The sequence below is a fragment of the Triticum dicoccoides genome, chromosome 4A (assembly GCF_002162155.2).
Source record: "Triticum dicoccoides isolate Atlit2015 ecotype Zavitan chromosome 4A, WEW_v2.0, whole genome shotgun sequence".
In the NCBI taxonomy this organism is placed as follows: Eukaryota; Viridiplantae; Streptophyta; class Magnoliopsida; order Poales; family Poaceae; genus Triticum; species Triticum dicoccoides.
Window position 1 is genome coordinate 506,515,006 of NC_041386.1, and position 20,783 is coordinate 506,535,788.

Genomic DNA, 20,783 nt, shown 5'->3' on the forward strand with positions numbered 1-20,783 from the left:
TAACACCATGATCTTTCTAGTGGATACACTACACGCGCGCACGCCATTAGCTAACTCGCTTAGCCACTACTAGTGGCGAGATACACAAGATCTCCAAGACGCACATGTCACAACTAGCACGCACTAATTTACACCATGCCCGATTTAGTTGGCTTGAAGCCTTGCACGCTCGACATGGACGGCAGTTAACATCACTGGCGTGCGTGTTCGTCCTCTCACCAGCACTCCCAGTTAATGTAACTTATATAAGGAGGTTCATGTAGTAGCTAAGTTCAGTAGGCACAGCACTCTTGCTGCGAGAGAAAGAGAATCGAAGCAAAAAAAGATGGCTATGCTCAGAGGCCTATCACTCATGCTTTCTGTCACCTTCTTCTCTGGCTGCCTCGTCTCAGTCCCTTCCCTAGCTTCCTCCGATGGCTTCCTCCAGTGCATCAGGGAGAAGATACCCAGCGAGCTTGTGTACACACAGTGCAACGCCAACTTCAGCGCCGTGCTGGCCTCCTCCGTTAGGAACCCCAAGTTCTTCACCACCACCGTCAGGCCGCTCTGCGTCGTCACGCCCACCCACGCCTCCCACGTCCAGGCCGCCGTGCTCTGTGGCCGCTGGCAGGGCGTGCGCCTCCGCGTGCGCAGCGGCGGCCACGACTACGAGGGCCTCTCCTACCGGTCGGCGCGGCCCGAGGTCTTCGGCCTGCTCGACCTCGCCAACCTCCGGGCAGTGAGCGTCAACCACTGGGAGTACACGGCCTGGGTCGACTCCGGCGCCACCATCGGGGAGCTGTACTACGCCATCGGGAAGAATAACCCCGAGGTCGCGTTCCCGGCCGGCGAGTGCCCGACCATCGGTGTGGGCGGCCACTTCAGCGGCGGTGGCGTCGGCATGATGATGCGCAAGTACGGCCTCTCCATCGACAACATCCTCGACGCCAAGCTGGTCAATGCCAACGGGCAGCTCCTCGACAGGGCCGGCATGGGGGAGGACCTCTTCTGGGCCATCCGAGGCGGCGGCGGCGGGAGCTTCGGCATCGTGCTCTCATGGAAGGTCCACCTCGTGCAGGTCCCACCCACGGTCACGGTGTTCAGCATCGCAAAGACGCTTGAGCAGGGCGCCATAGACATCCTTACCAAATGGCAAGACGTCGGGCCATCTCTCCCCGCCGACCTCACAGTAACGGTGATGCTGTCGGGGCAGCAAGCCGCGTTCCGGGCCATGTACCTCGGCACGTGCAGCTCGCTCGTGGCAACGATGGGCGAGCGGTTGCCGGAGCTCAACATGACGAGCGCCGACTGCCAGCCCATGACCTGGCTCCAGTCCACGGCCTTGTCCTTCATCACCTTCACCAACAACAAACCGCTGGAGGAGGCGCTCCTGAGCAGGACCACCAGCCTCAGCACCTTCACCAAGGTCAAGTCCGACTACGTCACGCGCGCCATCCCCAAGACCGCGTGGAAGGACATCTTTTCCTGGTTCGCCATGAACGGCGCCGGCCTCATCGTGCTCGAGCCCCACGGCGGGCTCATGGCCACCATCCCCGCCGCCGCAACGCCGTACCCGCACCGGAGCGGCGTGCTCTACATCATCCAGTACATCGCGTTCTGGCAAGGCGACGGCGGCACGGCGGCCACCACCTGGCTCGGCAGCTTCTACGACTTCATGGGGCACTACGTGAGCAGCAACCCGAGGCAGGCGTACGTCAACTTCCGGGACCTGGACATCGGCCAGAACGCGGTGTCGGACGACCTCAGTACCACGTCCCAGAGCGGCAAGGTTTGGGGTGAGCGCTACTTCATGAGCAACTACCAGAGGCTCGCGTCGGTGAAGGCAGCCGTGGATCCAATGGACTACTTCAGAAACGAGCAGAGCATCCCCCCGTTGCGACCAGTCCCAGCCTACAACGACTACAACGACGACCCAAGTGAGCAGAGATTCATGCCACAGGATCCCCTTAATTAGTACAGTAATTAATTCGATCCTTTTACTACTTCAAGATGACTACGGGCCCGGATTAGTCTACTTCCCTTGCTATAATAATACTGTACAAGTTGTATTTTCTCCTTCTCGTGGTGACTGCTGGGTGGAGACAACTTAATTACTCTCCTTTCCAGGATAAACATTATCAAGTTGTATTTGAATGGACTGCGATATGCATGGTGATGATGTGGATGCTTATTGGGATGCTAATGAAAATGACAGTCTCAGGCCAGCCGCTAGCCCCAGGGTCACCCCAGACACGTATTTTTATTATTTTAAAACATCTGAATTCGGCAAAATTCGGCCAAATTCGGCATAAATTCGGCTAACTTGACATTCATATTCAACATGTTCGGCATTTACATAAATCTATCCATAATAATATACGCCTCTTCCCGTAAATTTGCGCTTTCAGTTTTTTCGCTCATATTATCCAAGGTGGTACTATTCATGTGCTTTTTAGTAATTAAACCCCGCTATCTATCCCTAATAATAAAGCACGGATTGACTCCGTGGATTCACCGTCACAATACGCTTCTTCCTGTAAATTTGCGCTTTCAGTTTTTTCGCTCATATTATCCGAGGTGGTACTATTCATGTGCTTTTTAGTAATTGAACCCCGCTATTAATTTGCTGAGGGCGGCTGGAGAATCGAACTCGAGACTTCCCATTTAGTACCCGCGCGCGCTAGCCATTGCACCACTAAATGTTATTTGCAAATGTTGAGCAGCAAACACTATAAGAACTGAATCCACGACAGATCTAAACGTTTTTAGAAGTTCGAACGCAGTTCATTCTTTTCTTTGCAGAAAAAACGCAGTTTATTTTCAAAACCTGTATCTTTTTTTGAACGCGGACATTCCAAAAATAGCGAATAATTATTTTAAAATGTTGAACATTTTTCGACCTGTGAACAAATTTTTGAAAAACAGCAAAGCCTTTTTGTAATGTTGAACAAATTTTGAAAAACAAGAACATTTCATAAAATTTAGATGAAAAAAGAAAAAGCGAACTTTTTTGAAACTTGAAACAAAATTAGAAGAAAGCGAACATATTTTTGGATCTGGGAACAAGTTTTGAGAAAGGGAACATTTTTTGTAACTCTGAACAAAATTTGGCAATCGAACATTATTTTGAATTGTGAACATTTTTTGAAAAAGCAAACAAGATTTGAAACTCAAACATTTTTTGAACTAATTTAAATAAGATTTCAAATGTGATTTTTTTGAAAATCTGAACATATTTTGAAAATGTGAGCAAGTTTTGGAACTCGAACATTTTTTGAATTAAGGGAAACAACGTTTGAAAATGTGAACAAAATTTTGAAAATGCGAACAAGTTTTGAAACTCAAACATTTTTTAAATTAATAGAAACAAAATTTCGAAACCTGAACAAAAATTTGAAAATCTGAAAATTTTTAAAAATGCGAAACTCGAACATTTTTTGTATTAATAGAACAAGTTTCCTATATATGAACAAACTTTTGAAAATCTGAACATTTTTTATTTTTTATCATTTATTGAATAACATGATCAAAATTCAATTTTTCCAAACATTATTTGAAATTTTGTACTAAATTTGAAATTCCAAACAAATTATGAAATTCTGAATTTATTTAAAATTGGAAACTGAAAAGGAAACAAAGAAGAACAGAAAAAAAGGAAAAAACGAAACAGAAAAAAATGAAAAATGAAACAAAAAGAAAACAAAAAAGAAATAAAAGAACCGGTTTAGGAACCTTCTAGAAGATTCCTCAAACCGGAAAAGACCGGCTGGAACCTCCTACTAGAAGCGTCCCGAAACCAGGAACGAGGAACACATGAACGGGCCGGGCCATCACAACGCTAGATCGCGACCTCCTGTGCGAAATGTCGACATCTTGACACAGAATGCGTCATATAGGATTTTCCGGGAGCGAAGTCCGCAACCAGTAGAGCCAGCATGCCCGTCTGTTAAAAAACAAGGCTCTTTACCTAATAGTTTGTAATTAAGAGAATAATTTATGCAGTGAGGAACGCGCTTTGTGCATGGCTGGGGAAATTAAGAGGAATTGATCCCTAAGTAGTAAAAGGGATTGATTTGATGAGAGTCGGCCGTTTGGATTTGTGCTTCTGATGTGCTACCATGAAACCATCACCACGGGGATCGCAGCTGCCAGGACACGTACGTACATGACCAGCAGCAACCGATGACCGACGTCCCCGAAGCGAGGTTCGCCGCGTATGAGCGGGATGAGGATTAGATTGGTATTCTTGATTTTGTTTATGGCAGTGAAAAAGGAACGTCCAAAGAGAGAAGAAGAGGGATGCTCGTGCTTTGCATGGCTCTATGTAATTAGAGATTTACTAACGAAAGAAGAAAGCATGGGGAGACTCATGCCCCACATTGGGACGATCGTAGGAGAGCCAGAATAGCATTTGGCGCATTATAAAAGAACGGAATATAAGAATGTTTTTTTTGCAACCAAATTTACATTTTTTTCTTTGAAAAATTATCTGATTGATCGAACCTCATTGCTGCAACCAGAATAGTACATGACACTGCAAGTGTGGTCAATGCTGCTGCAAGCGGGACGCGGCGCACCTAGGCCGAACGACCTATATATGCATCTAGCGAAAGCACGCCAATGCAACACCAGTTGCCGGCTTGCCGCTATTCTTTTTCATTAGAAAAGTTGGACTGCCGTGTTGCAAAACCGACTATGCATACCCTACAAGGATGGTTGGTGGTATTTTAAGTTGGAAGGACGAGCCGACTATGCATACCCTACAAGGACGGCTGGTGGTATTTTAAGTCAGAAGGACGACGTCGCAAAGCCGACCACATGAACACGGTAAGAACGACCGACATTGATGTAAAGTCAGACGTATATCGTTGCGAGGTCAATCTATGTTACAGCAAATTGTATGTCATCCAATGCTATCATATCATGCATGTGGATATTTTGATGAACACGTCAATTTTCTCTCCCGTTGCAATGCACAGGCCCTTTTGCTAGTCTATCCCTAATAATAATAAAGCACGGATTGACTCCATGGATTCACCGTTACAATACGTTTTCTTCTTGTGAATTTACGCTTTCAGTTTAAATTTAAAACATATACGCGAGGTGGTACTAATTTCGTTTGTTTTTCGTCAGTGCACCTCGCCCGCCCAGATCTATAAAACGATTAGTTCATTGGGCTTATTTTGGGCTAACGAACCCAACTTGGCGGCTGGGTCATGTTCCTACATTGGGCTATTCCTGCGCTGCCTCCTCTTCCCCTCGTTTCATCCTTTCTTCCTCAAGAAAAAAATCCAATCCTAATTCATCTACAACTCGGAGAAGATTTCTTTACAAATCGAAGAAGAACAAGGAAATCCATCAGTTAATTTGTCTTCGATCCAAACACGCCGTCAACTTTCAAGCCATGGGGCCGCGTCGTTGGCGGCGGCGGAGCACGACTGCGACAGCGGCAGCCCGTGCGCTGGAGGTGCTCTGCCTCAACCACGCGCCGGGGCACCACCGATGGCACCATCACACCTACGATGATTCAGCGCACATTCGTGTTCCTTGCAGCCGATGACAGCCGCATGTACGTACCTCGATGTCCAGGTCCTCGGGGAGCCTACACTGGGCAGCGTTGAGGTCGTCCGGTTCCTGGAGTGCGTCCGCGACGCGTGCATTGACACACACAGGAGGCGTCTCCGCGATGAAGCAGTGTCCCGCGTCGTGCGGCAGTTCGCGCGGACACTGCGGTGAGGTCGAGCTCCTCCGCCGCTCCAAACGCACCGGTGCTCCCAGGCGATGGTTCATGCCTGAAGCGAGTATTGCGTCCGCGGACAAGAAAGAAGAGAAGGTGCAGCTGGACTGCTGGGGAAAGAGCGCCATGGAGTAGGCCAAGACGGTCCTCCTGGAGACGCATGTGGTTTCGGCGCCACGCCATGGCCGTGATCCCTGTGGACATGGTGTTATGTCTGACTGCCTGGTTTCGTTCGGCGTGTGGATGGTGGCATGCCATTGGTTCAGCTTCAGCTGCGTGCAGCGGTTAAGCACATTCATCTGAGATCGTGATTACTAGCTCTAACGTGCAGGTGTTCTCTTGTCAGCATACTGTCCATGAAGGGATTCTACGCCGTCTTATTGTACCAATTAGCCAGCGACTAGCTAGATCGGTCTATTATCTCCAGTATATTATTATTGACAGGTCCGTCTGTTCTTAAACCATGTGCACATTATTTTGTTTTTGTAATTGCTTTAGTTTTATCTCTGAGGTCAACAATTTTTTCTGCAGTACATATTTTCATGGCAGCTGATTTCAAAGAGTTTGTTCATGTCATCATGCCTCGCGTTGTGTCGTGGAATGAGAGGGGGTTTTGAGCAATTGGGTTAGGAAAGTGTGGTTTTTTTTCACCCGATGTAACGCACGGGCATTTGTGTTAGTAATTAAAAAAAGACATCTACGGGGCGAAGAAGTTGCTGAGCGCGGCGAAGTCGCCGACGTCACCGCCGTCGTCGGCCTTCTCCTTCTTGATGGCGCGGCCGCCCCTGTTGCTGGACCCCTACCCGACGTCTCCAAGGCGGACCGGTGGCGGCGGCGCGTCGTCGTCGTTGCTGCCTCCCTCGTCCCGGCCGCGGCGCCGGGCTTCGCAGCGCTCGAAGGCGAGGATCTGACGCTGCAGCTCTGTCTACACCCAGTCGTCGTGCGCCCCCTTCAGGGCCGCCTCGTCGTCGAGCTCCTCCTCCTTGATGACGTCGGCGAACCCGGGGAGCCCCGGCTCCCGCTTGACGGCGGCGAGTCCCGGCTCCGTCTTCGGTTTGACGAAGCGGGGATGTGCCGAGGAGGAGGCGCGCCGGCCACCCCCGTTAATGACGATGCCGGCGCTGCGGGTGCGCCGACCGAGCGGAGTCTCCGCGGCGGGCTCGGGCTTGACGTCGAAGAGCGCCGGCGAGCCGGTAGAGTGGGAGGAGGAGTGGGGATGGGGACGCCGTAGAGTGCTGCGGGTGCGTCGACGTCGGGCACCGGGGGATGGGGACGCCGAAGAGTGCTGCGGGTGCGTCGACGTCGGGCACCGGGGGATGGGGACGCCGAAGAGTGCTGCGGGTGCGTCGACGTCGGGCACCGGGGGATGGGGATGCCACCGTTGCTGAGCCTCCACCCCTTTGGCCCGGCGCGCATGTCGGGGGGCGCCGGGATGTTGGCCTCCAACAGAAGCCAAGCCTCCGACGACTGGAGCAAGCGGCGGCCGAAGCCGTTGGCCGCCGCGGCATCGCCGGGGAAGCGTTCGGCCATCGCTGGAGAGGGAAGGAGGGAAGGGGGGGACGGAGGAGATAGAGCTCGGCGGCGGCTGGTTTGGGCTCGGGCTGGTGTGGCCAGCGACGAGGGGGAGTGGCGAGTATTTATAGCCCGTGCCCTGTGTACGCCTGGCGGGAAGGGAGGCGTTGCCGCGCCGGCCGTGACGCACCGACCCGTGAGGAATCAATGGAAGGCTGACCGGCGGCAGCCTTATCATTGATTTCCTGCGGGAAACCGAGGCGCTCTGGGGGAACACGAGGCGTCGTCTCGCTGACGCGGCTGGCCCGCGGCTCTTTCGCGTCAATACCGTTCGCCCCGGGGCGCCCCACAACACGCTGGGTTCGGCCTGGGTCCGCCAACGTCAGTTTCGGCCCAAACCGACGAAAAAACTAGCTCATGGGGTTATGATTGGGCCAATCTTTGAGCGCCGACGCGACAAAAACGTCCAGAAGTGCCTATTGAGGACGCGGCTGGAGATGCTCTGCTCGATGAGTGTTATGTTATTGAGTATCCCATCTGAGTGATCGGTGGATTGTTGTGATGTCATGGATTTCATCATGTGGCTAAGTCAATGATGGTTAACAATAGACCCATGAGGCAGCCTGCCTATGTGGACATGGCCCCAAGGCACACTAGTCGTGTTGGCATGTCTATTCGTTGGCACTATGACGTGTAGTTGTGTGAGGCATGTCCACGTGTTTGGTAGGTTAGTCATATTGGGCATGTCTACGTGTTTGTCATCAGGTACAGGTAGTCACTAGTTGGACGAGTGTGATAAGCTACTCTCTACAGCCTTATATATATAGCACTCTTACACATTGATTTGCACTTGCACCACCCTTATGTATTGTACTATCTACCCTATTTAAACCTGTTGTGTTGCCTTGCATGTTGTTGGCTAGCTTGCAAGTAAATTTCGGACCAGTTTTTTTGGACGATTCTTCCAGAATCGTCCCCCTCCCCAGCTTCTTCCAGAATCACCACTCCATAATATTTTTACAATCCTATCTAGTTAGTCCGAACACCCTAACTTCAAGTAACAGCAGTAAGAACAACTCCAACGGGCCGACCCAAATGGACGGCGATTTCGTCCGTTTTTTGTTCGTTTGGGTTGGCCGCCCGCCCGGCGTCTGCCATGTTTTTCATATGGGTCGACAGCGCATCCAACGCGTCGACTCATATTTGCAGGCGTGGCCGGCTAACCGCCCAATTTTGCATTGCAATCAACATATTGTAAAATGAAAATTTAACAAACAAAATAGTCCGCCCAAATAAATAATATAGTTTACAGGCCAAATAAAAATAAAAATGTTTCACATAGTTTTACGAATGAATAAAAGAAGATACATCTATTGGTTGCCAATATGAGTCCACATATACTCAACCAAATCATTTTGCAATTGCACGTGAGTTTCTCAATCACGCATGTCTTCATGAAACTGAGTGAACTGCTCAAATGTTGCCGCTACTCCATGCTCAGGCACAACATTCTCACCTTGAAACTGGAAGCCTTGATCGTACAGACATTCCGGGTGCTCGTCTTCTACGATTATATTATGCATGATCACACAAGCAGTCATCACCTCCCATAGTTTCTGCGTGCTTCAAGTATTAGCAGGATACCGAACGATGCCCCATCAAGATTGCAAAACACCAAAGGCACGCTCGACATCCTTTCTAGCACTCTCTTGCTCTTTGGCAAATCTTTTCCTTTTCTCTCCAACGGGGTTGGGTATTGTCTTTACAATAATGGTCCATGAGGATAGATACCGTCACCCAAATAGTATCCTTTGTCGTAGTTGTGGCCGTTGACAGTAAAGTTCACCGGTGGGCTGTTGTCTTCGGCAAGCCTAGCAAACACCGGCGAGCGCTGAAGCACGTTGATATCATTGTGTGATCCATCCATGCCAAAGAAAGAGTGCCAGATCCAGAGATCTTGAGACGCCACGACCTCTAGTATGACAGTGCGCCCTGACATGTCCCTTATACTGCCCTTGCCAAGCAGAAGGGCAATTCTTCCACTCCCAGTGCATGCAGTCTATGCTGCCAAGCATCTCCGGGAAGCCCCTGCTAGCATTCATCGGCAACAAACGGGCTGTATCTGCAGCTGTCGTCTCTCTCAAGTACTCAGGGCCAAACGCAGCAATCACAGCCTTGCAGAACTTATACAGGGAATCTGGGCATGTAGACTCGCTCATACGGACGTACTCGTCAATGAGATCACCGGGCACTCCGTATGCAAGCATTCGGATGGCGGCAGTGCATTTCTGATAAGAGGAGAAACCAATCTTGCCGACGGCATCCTCTTTGCACTCGAAGTAGTCATCATAGCCGACCACTCCCTCTCTAAAACGGTTGAAAACATGCCTACTCATACGGAACCGGCGGCGGAATTTGTGATGTCTGAACAACGGGTTTGTTGTATCAAAGTAGTCCTTCCAGAGAAGGAAATGTCCGCTCTCTCGGTTACGATTCAACGCCGGAAGGTGGCCCGGAATGGAGCCACGGAACAACGACCGCTGGTTATTAAGGTGGTGATGGACCAACATGGCAGCCAATATCTCCTCCTCGTCATCGGACGACGAATCGTCGGAGTCACAAATGAAATTGTGGAAAAAAAACTCGTCGGCGGAGTCCATTTTCGTACCTTGGCAAACTGTTGAACAGCTTGCGGGCGTCGAAGAAGGAGACGGCTGGCGAGGGGAGACACGGCGCCCATAGACCAGCTAGCTGCCCTGTCGGCGTCCGACGAGCGTGACAGCGTCCGACGAGCGTGCCGGTCATACGTGGCGGGGGCGGCGAGGCGTCTTCTTGGTCGCGGGCGGCTGTGTGGTGGGGGAAGCGGCGGCGGGAACTAGTTTGCTCCCCGGCGGCGGCGGGCGACTGGGGACAGGGACGGCGTTGCTGGGCGGATGTGGAGGCGGCGGCAGCTGGAAGAGTCGCCGCAAAAATGGGCGGCGACGTCGGTGACAGAGGAGGCGGGGGGCGAGGGTTGCTTGTTGGCCGGGAGGAGGAAGGCCAATGTGCCACAGACCAGCGGGCCCAGGGACAGGAGTAGGCGATCGCGCGCGCGTCCGTCGTGTGTCCGCGTCGGCGCAAATCAAGCTCAAAAATGGACCGAGAATGGGTCGCACGCGGACGAAAAACGGACGCGCGTCCGTTTGAGACGGCGCGTTGGGCCGCCTTTTCTGTCCGCGCTGACTCAAACGAACGACCGCAGACAAATTGGGTCGCCCCATTAAAGTTGCTCTAAATATGATATCTAAGAAAGTGTCCCAGTCAGCTTCCATGTCGACTATGGAGCTCCTCCATGTCCGTGTACCCCATAGCAAATAATATATTCAATCAAGCACTCAGTGTAACATGCAATAACATTTCAAAAATAAGAAGCATAGATTGGAAGAAGAGATATTGCGCTGAAAGGCAATGTAGAATCATCCGGTGGTGGCAGACAAAATGGCAGCAAACCATGGCACCGGTTGTTGCGCGCCTTGTGGCGCGGAGACGTTCTCCACTCAGGCTAGTCATAGTGGGAGCAATTTAGCTAGTAATATAGCACACTTCAAGAAAATTCTGCTGATGTGGCATGTAACTAATGGGAGATGGTAACATAATATGTTACTGTAACATAATACTTTCCAAGACAAGATGAGTCTACGAGCTAATAAATGAAGCAATCTATGATACTACTATTATGTTACTTTGCATTATGAAGGTAGTAACTTAGACTAGTGTCATATGCATGACACTAGTCTAAGTTACTCCCCACTATGACCAGCCTCACTCCTTAGTCTTCTTTGGACTTCTCCTAATGTTGTAGCGAGGAATGGAAAATCGGTGGTTCCCATCAATATATTGATGTGTTTATGTAATCTTCTCCTCCCATGTATGGTACTTGCCTATTGGGCACCACTAGAGCCTTTCAAGGTATGTGATACGTCTCCGTCGTATCTATAATTTTTTATTGTTTCATGTCAATATTCTACAACTTTTATATATTTTGTCATCTTTTATACTATTTTTAAGACTATCATATTTATCCAATACCTAGTGCCAGTTTCTTTTTGTTACATGTTTTTATTTTGCAGAATATCCATACCAAACGAAGTCCAAATGCGATAAAAACTTAGGGAGATTTTTTTAGAATATATGTCACTTTTGGGAATTGGAATCAACGCAAGACAAGCCCCGGAGGCGCCCCCCTACCCAGGGCGCGGCCAGGGGGCTTTGTGGCCACCCCGTAAGGCGGTTGGTGCCCTTCTTTCGCCGTAAGAAATCTAATATCCGGATAAAAATCGTGTTAAAATTTCAGCTCAATCGGAATTAAGGATCTCCGAAAATTTAAGAAACGATGAAAGGCCAGAATATGAAAACGTAGAAATAGAAGAAAATAGAAAGAGAGATCCAATCTCGGAGGGGCTCCCGCCCCTCCGACGCCATGGAGGCCATGGACCAGAGGGGAAACCCTACTCCCATCAAGAGGGGAGGCCAAGGAAGAAGAAGAAGAAGGAGGGGGGGGGGCTCTCTCCCCCTCTCTCCCGGTGGCGCCGACGACGATCTACACCAACAACTTCGCCACCGTCATCACCAACTCTCCCCCCTCTATGCAGTGGTGTAACACCTCTTCTCCCCTTGTAATCTCTACTTAAACATGGTGCTCAATGCTATATATTATTTCCCAATGATGTATGGCTATCCTATGATGTTTGAGTAGATCCGTTTTGTCCTATGGGTTTATTGATGATCATGATTGGTTCGAGTTGTATGTTTTATTATTGGTGCTGTCCTATGGTGCTCTTCGTGTTGCGCAAGCATGAGAGATCCATGTTGTAGGGTTTGCAATATGTTCATGATTCGTTTATGGTGGGTGGCATGAGTGACAAAAGCACAGACCCGAGTAAGTAGGTTGTTTGCGTATGGGAGTAAAGAGGACTTGATACTTTAATGCTATGGTTGGGTTTTACCTTAACGATCTTTAGTAGTTGCGGATGCTTGCTAGAGTTCCAATCATAAGTGCATATGATCCAAGTAGAGAAAGTATGTTAGCTTATGCCTCTCCTCATATAAAATTGTAATAGTGATTACCGGTCTAGTTATCGATTGCCTAGGGACAAATAACTTTCTTGTGACAAAAAACTCTCTGCTAAAACTAACTTAGTTGTTTATTTATCTAAACAGCCCCTAGTTTTTATTTACGTGCTCTTTATTATCTTGAAAACCTATCCTACAACACCTACAAAGTACTTCTAGTTCCATACTTTTTTTAGGTAAAGCAAACGTTAATCATGCGTAGAGTTGTATCGATGGTCGATAGAACTTGAGGGAATATTTGTTCTACCTTTAGCTCCTCGTTGGATTCGACACTCTTACTTATCAAAATAGGCTACAACTGATCCCCTATACTCGTGGGTTATCAAGACCTTTTTCTGGCATCGTCGCGGGGGAGCAATAGCGTGGGGTCAATATTCTCATGTGTGCTTGTTTGCTTTATCACTAAGTAGATTTTATTTGTTGTTCTAAGTTTTTATCTATCTTCAGTTATGGATATGGAACACGAAAAAAAATTAGGTGTACTTGCTACTCATGGATATGGGGAACCTCCTAAAACCATCGATGCTCGTTATGTGGAAAATATTAAACACTACTTTGATAATCCTGAGAAAACCTTATTCAACTTGATAATGGGAGACATGTTGGATCAACATGAATACTTTAGGGATTATCGCTTGACTCAAAAAGGTAAACTCTTATAGGATCAAATTCATATGTTACATTGGTTTGCTTGGAATTTATGCTTGAGATATGATTATACTTGTTGCTCTAGGATGAAGGCTCCACACCTTCCTTTTTCCTGCAAATTTAACGATAATGAAACCTTGGCTTCTTATGATAATGGTATATATGATTACTATAATGTGAAACAAATAGAAGAATTCGTTGCTTTTAAGGGTGCTTAGGAAATTAAATCTTTGTTTGAGAAATGTGAAAATTATGATGATGTTGTTTACATACCTGAAAATTATGTTATACTTAAATATTGCTATGGAATTATGAATATAATGCTGATATTAATGAGTTTACTGAGAAAGTCTCCGCTGTCCAATAAGAGACTAATATTTTGTAGGAAACTATGAAAGAAGAAATTGATGACATTGTGAGCTCATTAGATGAAAAAGATGACGAGGAGAGCGAAGAACAAAAGGAGGAAGAGCGGATTAGCTACCCGTACCCACCTTCTAATGAGAGTAACTCTTCAACTCATACATTATTTAATTTTCCTTCGTGCTTATCAAAGGATGAATGTTATGATGATTGTTATAATCCTTGGATTCGTTTGAAATATCCCTTTTTGATGAAATTGATATTTGCTATGCTTGTGGCCATGATGCCAATATGAATGGTGCTTATGGAGATGAACTTGCTATAGTTTCTTATGTTAAGAATGAAATTCTTGCTATTGCAACCACACATGATAGTCCTATTATCTTTTTTTAATTCTCTCAACTACACTATATTGGAGAAGTTTGCGCGTATTAAGGATTATACTGATGGGTTGCGTTTTACTACTACACACGATGATTTTGATAGATATAATATGCATGTGCTTGCTGTTGGGGAACGTAGTAATTTCAAAAAAAATCCTATGCACATGCAAGATCATGGTGATGCATAGCAATAAGAGGGGAGAGTGTCGTCCACGTATCCTCGTAGACCGTAAGAGGAAGTGTTATGACAACGCGGTTGATTTAGTCATACGTCTTCACGATCGACCGACCCTAGTACCGAACGTACGACACCTCCGCGATCTGCACACGTTCAGCTCGATGACGTCCCACGAACTCACGATCTAGTAGAGCTTTGAGGGAGATTTCTATCAGCACGATGGCGTGATGACGGTGTTGATGAAGCTACCGACGCAGGGCTTTGCCTAAGCACCGTTACGATATGACCGAGGTGGATTATGGTGGAGGGGGGCACCGCACACGGCTAAAAGATCAATGATCAACTTGTGTGTCTATGGGGTGCCCCTCCCTCTTATATAAAGGAGTGGAGAAGGGGGAGGGCCGGCCCTCTACTATGGCGCGCCCTGGGGAGTCCTACTCTCACCGGGAGTAGGATTCCCCCCTTCCATGTAATAGGAGTAGGAGAGAAGGAAGGGGAAGAGAGAAGAGAAGGAAGGAGGGGGCACCGCCCCTCCCCTTAGTCCAATTCGGACTAGGCCTTGGGGGCGCGCGGCCTGCCCTAGGCAGCCCCCCCCCTCTCTCTCTCTCTCACCCCTAAAGCCCAATAAGACCCATATACTCCCTGGCGAATTCCCGTAACTCTCCGGTACTCCGATAAATACCCGAACCACTCAGAACCTTTCCGATGTCCGAATATAGCCTTCCAATATATCGATCTTTACGTCTCGAACATTTCGAGACTCCTCGTCATGTCCCTAATCTCATCCGGGACTCCGAACAACCTACGGTACATCAAAACACATAAACTCATAATACCGATCATCACCAAACATTAAGCGTGCGGACCCTACTGGTTCGAGAACTATGTAGACATGACCGAGACTCATCTCTGGTCAATAACCAACAGTGGAACCTGGATGCTCATATTGGATCCTACATATTCTATGAAGATCTTTATCGGTCAACCCGCATAACAATATACGTTGTTCCCTTTGTCATCGGTATGTTACTTGCCCGAGATTCGATCATTGGTATCTCAATACCTAGTCCAATCTCGTTACAGGCAAGTCTCTTTACTCGTTCGTAATGCATCAACCCGCAACTAACTCATTAGTCACATTGCTTGCAAGGCTTATAGTGATGTGCATTACTGAGAGGGACCAGAGATACCTCTCCGACAATCGGAGTGACAAATCCTAATCTCGATCTATGCCAACTCAACAAGTACCATCGGAGACACCTGTAGAGCACCTTTATAATCACCCAGATACGTTGTGACGTTTGGTATCACACAAAGTGTTCCTCCAGTATTCGGGAGTTGCATAATCTCATAGTCAGAGGAACATGTATAAGTCATGAAGAAAGGAGTAGCAGTAAACTAAACGATCATCGTGCCAAGCTAACGGAATGGGCCAAGTCAATCACATCATTCTCTAATGATGTGATCCCGTTAATCAAATGACAACTCATGTCTATGGCTAGGAAACTTAACCATCTTTGATTCAACGAGCTAGTCAAGTAGAGGCATACTAGTGACACTCTGTTTGTCTATGTATTCACACATGTACTAAGTTTTCGGTTAATACAATTTTGGCATGAATAATAAACATTTATCATGATCTAAGGAAATAAATAATAACTTTATTATTGCCTCTAGGGAATATTTCCTTCAGTCTCCCACCTGCACTAGAGTCAATAATCTAGTCCACATCTTTATGTGATTAGTCCACATCTCCATGTGACTAATACCTAAAGGGTTTACTAGAGTCAATAATCTAGTTCACATCGCTATGTGATTAACACCCAAAGAGTGATCATGTTTTGCTTGTGAGAGAAGTTTAGTCTACGGGTCTGCAACATTCAGATCCGTATGTATTTCGCAAATTTCTATGTCTACAATGCTCTGCACAGAGCTACTCTAGCTAATTGCTCCCACTTTCAATATGTATCCAGATCGAGACTTAGAGTCATCTAGATCTATGTAAAAAGCATGCATCGACGTAACTCTTTACGATGAACTCTTTTATCACCTCCATAACTGAGAAATATTTCCTTAGTCCTCTAAGGATAATTTTGACCGTTGTCCAGTGATCTACTCCTAGATCACTATTGTACTCCCTTGCCAGAATCATGCTAAGGTATACAATAGGACTGGTTAACAGTATAGCATACTTTATAGAACCTACGACTGAGGTATAGGGAATGACTTTTCATTCTCTTTCTATTTTCAGCTGTGGTCGGGTTTTGAGTCTTTACTCAACTTCACACCTTGCAACACAGGCAAGAACTCCTTCTTTGACTGTTCCATTTTGAACTACTTCAAAATCTTTTCAAGGTATGTACTCACTGAAAAAACATATCAAGCGTCTTGATCTATCTCTATAGATCTTGATGCTCAATGTGTAAGCAGCTTCATCGAGGTCTTTCTTTGAAAAACTCCTTTCAAATACTCCTTTATGCTTTCTAGAAAATTCTACATTATTTTCGATCAACAATATGTCATTCACATATACTTATCAGAAATGTTGTAGTGCTCCCACTCACTTTCTTGTAAATACAGGCTTCACCACAAGTCTGTATAAAACATATGCTTTGATCAACTCATCAAAGCGTATATTCCAACTCCGAGATGCTTGCACCAGTCCATAGATGGATCGCTGGAGTTTGCACACTTTGTTAGCACCTTTAGGATCGACAAAACCTTCTGGTTGCATCATATACAACTCTTCTTTAAGAAATCCATTAAGGAATGTAGTTTTTGACATCCATTTGCCAGATTTCATGAAATGTGGCAATTTGCTAACATGATTCGGACAGACTTAAGCATCGCTACGAGTGAGAAAATCTCATCATAGTCAACACCTTGAACTTGTCAAAAACATTTTGCAACAATTCGAGCTTTGTAGATAGTAACACTACTATCATCGTCCGTCTCCCTCTTGAAGATCCATTTATTCTTAATGACTCACCGATCATCGGGCAAGTCAATCAAAGTCCATACTTTGTTCTCATACATGGATCCCATCTCAGATTTCATGGCCTCAAGCCATTTCGCGGAATTTGGGCTCATAATCGCGTCCTCATAGTTCGTAGGTTCATCATGATCTAGTAACATGACTTCCAGAAAGGATTACCATACCACTCTGGTGCGGACCATACTCTGGTTGTCCTACGATGTTTGGTAGTAACTTGATCTTAAGTTTCATGATCATCATCATTAGCTTCCTCACTAATTGGTGTAGAGATCACTAGAACTAATTTCTGTGATGAGCTACTTTCCGATTCGGGAGAAGGTACAATTACCTCATCAAGTTCTACATTCCTCCCACTCACTTCTTTCGAGAGAAACTTCTTCTCTAGAAAGGATCCACTCTTAGCAACAAAGATATTGCCTTTCAGATATGTGATAGAAGGTGTACCCAACAGTTTCTTTTGGGTATCCTATGAAGACGCACTTTTTTGATTTAGGTTTGTGCTTATCAGGCTGAAACTTTTTCACATAAGCATCACAACCCCAAACTTCAAGAAACGACAGCTTAGGTTTCTAGCCAAACCATAGTTCATACGGTGTCGTCTCAACGGATTAGACGGTGCCCTATTTAATGTGAATGTAGTTGTCTCTAATACATAACCCTAAAACGATAGTGGAAAATCGGTAAGAGACATCATAGATTTCACTATATCCAATAAAGTACGGTTATGATGTTCGGACACACCATTATGTTGTGGTGTTCCAGGTGGCATGAATTTTTGAAACTATTCCACATTGTTTTAGGTGAAGACCAAACTCGTAACTCAAATATTCGTCTCCACGATCAGATCATAGAAACTTTATTTTCTTGTTATGATGATTTTTCACTTCACTCTGAAATTCTTTGAACTTTTCAAATGTTTCAAACTTATGTTTCATCAAGTAGATATACCCATATCTGCTCAAATCATGTGTGAAGGTCAGGAAATAATGATACCCGCCGCGAGCCTCAACACTCATCGGACCGCATACATCAGTATGTATTATTTCCAATAAGTCAGTTGCTCGCTCCATTGTTCCAGAGAACGGAGTCTTAGTCATCTTTCCTATGAGGCATGGTTCGCAAGCATCAAGTGATTCATAATCAAGTGATTCCAAAAAACATCAGCGTGGAGTTTCTTCATGCGCTTTACACCAATATGACCTAAACGGTAGTGCCACAAATAAGTTGCACTATCATTATTAACTTTGCATCTTTTGGCTTCAATATTATGAATATGTGTATCACTACGATCGAGATTAAATAAACCATTTATATTGAGTGTATGAACATAGAAGGTTTTATTCATGTAAATAGAACAACAATTATTGTTTGACTTAAATGAATAACCGTATTGCAATAAACATGATCCAATCATATTCATGCTCAACGCAAACACCAAATAACATTTATTTTAGGTTCAACACTAATCCCGAAAGTATAGGGAGTGTGCGACGATGATCATATCAATCTTGGAACCACTTCCAACACACATCGTCACTTCACCCTTAACTAGTCTCTGTTCATTCTGCAACTCCCGTTTCGAGTTACTACTCTTTAGCAAATGAACCAGTATCAAATACCAAGGGGTTGCTATAAACACTAGTAATGTACACATCAATAACATGTATATCCAATATACCTTTGTTTAGTATGCCATCCTTCTTATCCGCCAAGTATCTAGGGCAGTTCCACTTCCAGTGACCATTTCCTTTGCAGTAGAAGCATTCAGTTTCAGGCTCGGGTCTAGATTTGGGCTTCTTCATGGGAGTGGCAACTTGCTTGCCATTCTTCTTGAAGTTCCATTTCTTTCCCTTGCCCTTTTATTTGAAACTAGTGGTCTTGTTAACCATCAACACTTGATGCTTTTCTTGATTTCTACCTTCGCCGATTTTAGCATCGCGAAGAGCTTGGGAATTGTTTTCGTTATCCCTTGCATATTATAGTTCATCACGAAGTTCTAGTAACTTGGTGATAGTGACTAGAGAACTTTGTCAATTACTATCTTATCTTGAAGATTAACTCCCACTTGATTCACGCAATTGTAGTACCCAGACAATCTGGGCACATGCTCACCGATTGAGCTATTCTCCTCCATCTTGTAGGCAAAGTATTGTCAGAGGTCTCATACCTCTCGACACAGGCATGAGTATGAAATACCAATTTCAACTCTTGGAACATATCATATGGTCCATTTCGTTCAAAACTTTTTTGAAGTCCCGGTTCTAAGCCGTAAAGCATGGTGCACTAAACTATCAAGTAGTCATCATACCGAGCATTGTCAAACGTTCATAACGTCTGCATCTTCTCCTACAATAGGTCTGTCACCTAGCGGTGCATCAAGGACATAATACTTATGTGCAACAATGAGGATCATACTCAGATCATGGAGCTAGTCCGCATCATTGCTACTAACATTTGTCAACTTACTTTTTTCTCTAGGAACATATCAAAAATAAACGGGGAGCTACATCACGAGCTATTGATCTACAACATAGTTATGCAAATACTATTAGGACTAAGTTCATGATAAATTAAAGTTCAATTTAATCATATTACTTAAGAACTCCCACTTCCCTCTAGTCATCTAAATGATCACGTGATCCAAATCAACTAAACCATGTCCGATCATCACATGAGATGGAGTAGCTTTCAATGGTGAACATCACTATGTTGATCATATCTACTATATGATTCACGCTCGGCCTTTCGGTCTCCAGTGTTCCGAGGCCATATCTGCATATGCTAGGCTCATCAAGTTTAACCCGAGTATTCTACGTGTGCAAAACTGGCTTGCAGCCGTTGTATGTGAACGTAGAGCTTGTCACACCCGATCATCACGTGGTGTCTCGACACGACGAACTTTCACAATGGTGCATACTCAGGTAGAACACTTATACCTTGAAATTTAGTGAGAGATCATCTTATAATGCTACTGTCGATCTAAGCAAAATAAGATGCATAAAAGATAAACATCACATGCAATCAATATAAGTGATATGATATGGCCATCATCATCTTGTGCCTTTGATCTCCATCTCCAAAGCACCGTCATGATCATCATCGTCACCGGCTTGACACCTTGATCCCCATCGAAGCATCGTTGTCGTCACACCAACTATTGCCTCCACGACTATCGCCAGCGCTTAGTGATAAAGTAAAACAATTACATGGCGATTGTATTTCATTCAATAAAGGGACAACCATATGGCTCCTGCCAGTTGCCGATAACTGTGTTACAAAACATGATCATCTCATACAATAAAATTTAGCATCATGTCTTGACCATGTGGTTCTGGATCTGCGGCAACTGGATGAATAGTTCGTCGATGACTTTAGGGTTTCTGGAATATTGGGGTATTGATAGAGCAAAGAGGCGGTCCGGGGGCACCTGAGGTGGGCACAACCCACCAGGGCGTGCCTGGGCCTCCTGGCGCGCCCTGGTGGGTTGTGCCCCCTCGGGGCACCCCCCCAGGCGCAGCCAGGGCCCGTTGTGTTCCTTCTGGCCCATAAAAATTCTCCGTAAAGTTTCGGGGCGTTTGAACTCTGTCTGATATTGATTTTCTACGATGTAAATAACATGGAAAAACAACAACTGGCACTTGGTTCTATGTCAATAGGTTAGTACCAAAAAATGACATAAAATGACTATAAAATGATTATAAAACATCCAAGATTGATAATATAACAGCATGTAACAATAAAAAAATTATAGATACGTTGGAGATGTATCAGCATCCCTAAGCTTAACTCCTGCTCGTCCTTGAGTAGGTAAGTGATAAAAACAAAAAATTTGATGTGGAATGTTGCCTAACATGTCATATCATTTTCTTTTCTTTA

The 20,783-nt window shown here is 45.8% G+C and overlaps 1 protein-coding gene across 1 annotated transcript; it reads left to right on the forward strand.

The window, feature by feature from the left end:
* The first annotated feature begins 265 nt into the window (after positions 1–265).
* Positions 266–2,214, forward strand: LOC119286441 (berberine bridge enzyme-like 27). The gene has a single exon (XM_037565822.1). The coding sequence runs from the start codon at positions 326–328 to the stop codon at positions 1,952–1,954; it is 1,629 nt and encodes a 542-aa protein (XP_037421719.1). The 5' UTR covers positions 266–325; the 3' UTR covers positions 1,955–2,214.
* Positions 2,215–20,783: the final 18,569 nt, after the last annotated feature.